This window comes from Giraffa tippelskirchi, chromosome 8 (genome assembly GCF_054371585.1).
Source record: "Giraffa tippelskirchi isolate mGirTip1 chromosome 8, T2T-mGirTip1v1.2.pri, whole genome shotgun sequence".
Taxonomy (NCBI): domain Eukaryota; kingdom Metazoa; phylum Chordata; class Mammalia; order Artiodactyla; family Giraffidae; genus Giraffa; species Giraffa tippelskirchi.
In genome coordinates, this window is record NC_137282.1 from 113,634,987 (window position 1) to 113,641,261 (window position 6,275).

A 6,275-nucleotide genomic window follows, 5' to 3' on the forward strand; every position below is an offset into this window, starting at 1 on the left:
CTGAGACAGTCCAGGTCTAGGGAGAAGAGTGGCTGCTGGCTCCTTGGAGCGTTGGCCCCCTCTGCCAGAGGGCAGAAGATCTGACCCACACAGGCCCAGTAGGCCTAACACCCACATGGTCTGGATCCGGGTCCAATAAAGACAGAGGCTTGGCAGGGAGGGCCCCAGAGTGGCCCTGGAGCAGCAGGTGCTTCTGGTCTGGACGCAGCATCTGCAGATTGATCGTCTGGGTTAGGAAGACTGGATCTCCCCCTGATACTGGTGTGCCTTTATCCTTTATGTCTCCAAGCCTCCATCTGCCTCCCTGTAAGATGGGGATAAATACAGACTCTCTAAAGGGTGTTAGGAGGATCTAAATAGGTGATGTGGGTAAAGCCCCTGACTCAGGGCACAGAGCAGGTTCAGCACGCTTCCCATACTCCAGAGCTTCAGGACACCATTTACTGACGTAACACTAGAGAGGGCTGTTGACTTGGTCAAGCATGGACTGGCTTAATGATTAAACCCAACCAGCAGTTTGAATTCAGCCTCTTCTCCAACCAGAACTACCAGTGAGTCCCAGAGTGAGCACCAGGGGCACATGGAGGGAAGGGACTGAAATGTGCTGGTGGGAGAAGGGGGAGAGTGCCTCCCCCTCCCTCCCTGTGGAATTCTGCTTTCCCCTCCTCCGTCCTGTGTACACTTTTCATTTTTTTCCTTTGCAAAACCCAGATTAAGGCTAAAGGAGGGCAGAAAAAAAAAAAAAAAATAGGCCATGTGGTGGTATTAAAAGAGAGGCCTGGGTCTGCTAAGCCCAGCTTTGCCACTGCCTAACTGTGCGAGTTGGGGCAGGTGTCTCAGCCTCTCTGGGCCTCAGTCTCCTCATCTGTGAAATGGAAGAGAATGACAACTTATTTTGCAGGGCTGAACTGAAACTAGAAAGGGAATGGGTAATGCACACAGTAAGAGCATAGCAAACATGAGTTCCCATGCTGACCCTTAATGCTTGTTTATAGCGCATTGCAGGGGGCAACCACGGTGCTGCCCCTCAGTCGATCACAAAAGACATTCCTTTTGGGGGGCATTTCCTTATCGTATGCAATGGCACAGCAGGTGTATTCTGAGGCACTCAGTAAATGGTATCTGAACCATCAGTTGGGAGGCTACTGCATGTCATGGGAAGACTGCAGGGCTTTGGAGCTAAATAAACCTGGATTTCAATCTTGGTTCTGCCAATTGGATAAGCCATGTGAAGGGGAATAAGTCCTTTTACCTCTCTGAGCCTTGGTTTCCTTATCTGTAAGACGGAGATGATAATGCCCACCTTACAGGGCTGTTGCGAGAACTCAGTCATTCATTCACTCAATAAATATTTACTGAACATCTATTATGTCCTACCCACTGCTGCAGTTGCTGAATATATTGCAGTGAACAAAACGGGCAAAATCCTCCTGGGGGAGACAGACAATGAACAGCTCACTACACAGACCATGTGGTGCGTGGTGATCCAGGCTAAGGAAAAAAACCAAAGCGGGGGGAGGGGACAATGACAAGAGCTGCCTGGAGCAGACAGCATGTGGAGGTCTGGGGGAAGAATGTTCCAGGCAGAGGGATCGGCAAGTGCAGGAGCTTTAAGGAGAAGCCTGCTTGGCATGTAAATAAAGCCACATATGCAGGAAGCCCTGCATGGAATACAGGTGCTCGGCAAATGCCAGCTATTTCAAGTCCCATAGAAGGAACCCCACGCATGTGTCCCTTCCCTGAGAACGAAAGCGCAAGGATTTCTACAGGGCAATGCTAAGCCAAGTGCTCTTTCTGCCTAAGATGCAGGCAACATGTGAGCTCCACCACCAGCTTTGGGGCCCCACTGAGCCTGGCTCTGCACTGGGCAACCAGGGATACAAGATGATCAAGACGTGGGCTCTGTCCTCAGGTAGCCCCAAGGAGAGTCATGGAGGTGGGTGATGACAAAGCAAAGGGGTCCGATGAGCATGCAGAGACAAGAAGGTATTGAGGTGGCAGAGTAAAGGATGGGATTGGGCGTGGGTGGTCAGGGAAGGCTTCCTGGAGGAGGTAACAACTGAGCTGGGTTTTGAAAGCTAGACTAGACAGTGAAAGGATCTTCTGGGTGTGGAGAGCATCAGGTACTGAGCACAGAGGTGTAAAAAACGGCACAGCATGTGTGAGAAACTAATTACGGGCAGGTCAGAAAACAATAGATGGTTCTTGGTGTTCTTGGCACCTGCAGCCTGATGTGGTGCAGGAATTCCAGTTTTAAACTCAATGCAGGCTTCAGTCCCAGTGGAGTCTGAATTTTTCACGCTTAGCTACTGCTGTGAGTAACCAACCTTAACCCCAGGTTCCCAGCCCCGGGGTGGCCCAGTCCACAGAGAGGGCTGAGTGGGATGGAGACTTCATAAATATCCAGCTATATTTAGCCTGCCCTGCAGGCGTCTATTCCTTCATCTACCCCAAAGCCAACCCACAGGTGGCAGAACGGCTTTTTTTACTAGAAGAGCATAAATGTTTCTTAATTAAGAAATCCCACAAAGGGGGCTCGTATCTTTGTGGCTGGGAGGACATCTGCTGTTCTATTTGCCAACACCCCTGGACACCTCCAAACTGGGTGGGTGGGTTCTCTCCATCCCCATTAGGGCCATAGCCCTGGCCATAGGGGGCGTGGCCACACTCAGGTAAGAAGACCTGGATTCGAATCCCACCTCTGTCACTGACAAGCTTGTGACCCTCTGCTGGCAACTTCACCTCCCTGAAAATTGGTGAATTCTGTGTGCACTGGCCTGAAAGCTACCCAGGGGCTTATAAGTAGGAGAGGCTCCTCTTCTATAAGCCAGCTTTGGGAATGCAGGACTCAGCACCATGCATTTCAGTCCCTCCCAGAGGAAGAAACAATTATTTTTTATATATAATTATTTTTTGATATAGCTCTAGAGCAGAGATGGTATGATACCTTCCTTTCCTCGTAAAACCTCACCTAAGTGTCCCTCACCTTCTGCCCAGGATGCTACAAATGCCCAGCCTTAAGGCAGAATAAAGACTTATTCTAAAGATTTGGGGGCGGGGAGGAGGGCAGGCAGACAGACACAGTTCCCAATCTCAGTGCGCCCCCCGCCCCCCAACACCAGAACATGACCTTGGGTGTGTCACTTTCCCTCACAGAGCCTCAATTTCTTCAATGTAAAATTGGGATACACACCTTTACCGCGAAGCTTCTTTGCATACTGGGCACTGAGCCTCCAAGCCTCTGAGCAGCGCTGATCTATTCCTACAGTTACCCGGTATTTTCTAGCAAAGCCTTCTCTGGCCCACGCCCACCTCTTCCCAGCTCTGAATCCCCCTACTCTGGCCCTGAAAATTCTGGGGTGGTATTAATTAGGGGGCGATACGCTCAGCAGCGGCGACTGCGAGGGGTCTACAGAGCCCCCAGCTGAGCGACACCAGAGGGGGGCGCAGCCGGGGTGCGCGTGGGAACGTGGCCAAACCAAGTAGCATGTGCCGCGGGGGCGCTGAGCGGCTGGTAACTGAGGTACCCCTGCGAGCACCCCCCGCTCCCCACTCTCAGCCGCTGCAGTCTCGGCACTACCGGCGGCTTCTGGCCGTCGGAAGCTCAGAGCAGCCTGGCTCCATTCACGCCCCGGAGCGCCCCGGGCTCCTTCATCAGCGCCCCCGGGCTGGAACAAAGGCAACGCGGGGCGCGCAGCATCGCCCCAACGGCCCCTTCGCGCATCTAGCCAAAGCCGGGAGAAGGAGCACGGGGGTCCCCAAGGTAACCAGGACGCGGTACCCGCCCTCCCGGAGCGCAAAGCCCAGCCGCTCCGCGCGCGCTGAGCCGGGAGTCGGGAGGCACTGGAGACTAGCCCACTGCGCCCGCCGAGAGCGCTAAGGGGAGTGGGGGTGGGGTGGCTCTCCGGAAGTCACCCAGAGGGTCCCCCGAGGAGAGGAGAACCCCAGCGCCTGCCTCCCGGGCAGGGCTTCCCGGCGTACCTGGAAGGGTCCTGTGCACCGTGTTGCCCATCGCTGCGTCGGGGCGCGGCGTTGGCGGTGGCGCCGGCGCCCTCGGGACGCAGGGAGGCTAATTACGTGCTGGGCCGGGGACCCGGACCGGGGTCTGGCTCCGGGGCATCGCGGCTGCACCGGCGAGCCGGCGGGCTGCAGCTGGGGCGGGTGCCGAGAGGGAAGCGGTGGCAGCAGGAGGAGGCGGAGCCACCGGCCCGGGCCCGCCGGCTCCGCCCCCGCCTCCCGCCGCCTCCAACCACGCCGGGAGGGGCGGGGCCGCGGCCGCCGCATCTTTTGAAAGTTTGCTCCCGGAGGCGGGAGGGGAACCGCCGAGCGTCCCGCTCTCGCAGCTCCCGCGCCCGGGTCAGGAAGGCGCGCTGGGCAGTTGGGTGCCCTTGAGGGTGTCAGGCTCGTCAGCCAGCTGGCCTTTCAGTCATTAATTCCAACATTTTGAGAAGGCTTAATGCATGCCAGGCTCTGGACCACAGGGGCCAACCCCTCGCCCACAGAGCTTCTGTGCGGGGGTGGGGGCGTGGGAAGGGTCCGGAACGGAAACACCGAGCACAAGGTCACCTTGGACAGTGTAAAAAGCTTAAAAACAGTCCAACCAGGGTGACGGGTAGGGGTGGGATCTTGCACCTACAAGTGGGAGAAACCTAGGCAGTGTCCAAAGATTGGGAGGAGGGAACCTATAATCATTAATTAAAATATTTATTGAGCACATCCTAGGTGCCATGCGCTGTGCTGGGCACTGCAGATACAGACAATGCATGCTAGTAATGAAGACAGCAATAACAAGCAATTAGGATCAAAGCCAGGACGGAAATAAAACAAGACTGATGGGGTGACTCTGTGGGGCTTAGGGAGAACCTGGGAGCGGGCCAGCTCCATCTGAGGAACAGCAAAGAATCAGCATGGGAAGAGCTGGGGACAGCGTCCCTGGCAGAGAGAGTAACAGGCATTCCTCATTCATTCATTCACCCCACCTCTCCAGTGGGGGAACCCAGATCACACGCAGTGGGGCATGAAGCCTGCTAGCCCCTGTCCTCAGAGGACAGGGCTCCATTTTTCAGATCAAAACACTGAGGCTTGGGAGGTGCAATGACTTGCCAGAGAAAACCTAATTTCAACCCAGTTTTTTTCCGACTCTATTTTCCATGCTCTTGTTTCCCTTGTGATTTTATGAAATATGTTATTACCCCCACTTCTCAGACAGGCAGATTGAGCCTCAGAGAGTGGAGAATAGGTGCCTCAAATTTCCGAGTAAAGCTGGCTAGGAGCTGTGTGAATGAAAGGTGGGTATCTGGGAGAGACACCTCGCCTGCACCAAGTTCAGTTTCTCTGGTGCCTTCTGCCTGGAGTGCCTGGTCCATCCCAAAGGGTTCTTCTTCTTCAAGGTCAGGTTAAAGCCTCCACCTCTGGGAAGATGCCTCTATTCCCCACCACCCCTGATTTATCACACATGCTTGAACATAAGGTTGCCTTGTGTTTGAGCCACTGATTTCTCGTATTATGGGTGCTCTCTCAGTCATTTTTTTAAAAAAAAAAAACAAAACATGAGGTCCTGTTTGGGAAGGGTACATTAGTTTCATATACCCTCAGCCCATGTGAGTTTGGGATGCATATAGAGGTCAGTATTATTATAAAAGAAGTCTAGAAAAGTTTACTCATATAAAACCGCGCAATGCAAACCGTATTTTGTGACTATAAGTGTCCCAAAGGGAAGGTCACAAAGGAGGGTGTTGTCAACAGGCCTTTTAAAGGTCACTTTCAGAGCGCTCAAATAAGCGGCAGTGTCGTCAGATCAAAAATGCATGCCTGCAAATGAAGCGCCAACCGTCCGAATGCTCTGCGAATGGTACCTGCAGAGGGAGCAGCGGCCCGTGGTCACCTGACACGTGGGTCCAGAAGAGCTGCGTTTAACATCTTGGTCCCTGTGGCTAAGGTGTGCTCTGGAAAACCAAAAAGTCTTCCCCCTGCCCTCCCCCCAGATGATGGTGACACTGATGTCAAAGCCATGTGCAAAGAATTTGAACCAAGTAGTTTCTTGAAATTTAGACTGGACAAAAGCATTCTTTCCAAATTAATATTTTATATAAAGATGATTTAAAATATTTATCTCTCAATAAGGTCTTCCTTGGTGGCTCAGTGGCAAAGAATTTGCCTGCCAGACAAGAGACATCGGTTTGATCCCTGGGTCAGGAAGATCCCCTGGAAGAGGAAATGGCAACCCATTCGAGTATTCTTGCCTGGGAAATCCCATGGACAGAGGAGCCTGGTGA

General features: G+C 53.5%; 1 protein-coding gene across 3 annotated transcripts in view; it reads right to left on the reverse strand.

Annotated features, from left to right (window-relative positions):
* Positions 1-4,256, reverse strand: part of NEURL1B (neuralized E3 ubiquitin protein ligase 1B) — a 44,752-nt gene extending 40,496 nt beyond the window's left edge. For 2 of the 3 annotated variants that reach the window (XM_081520527.1, XM_081520524.1), the window contains exon 1: positions 3,982-4,181. In XM_081520527.1, the coding sequence (XP_081376653.1) occupies positions 3,982-4,012 (31 nt within the window). In that variant the 5' untranslated portion in view covers positions 4,013-4,181. Of the gene's footprint in view, positions 1-3,981 lie in introns of all 3 variants that reach the window. The other variant, XM_081520523.1, reaches the window with a different exon arrangement.
* Between the last annotated feature and the right edge of the window lie 2,019 nt (positions 4,257-6,275).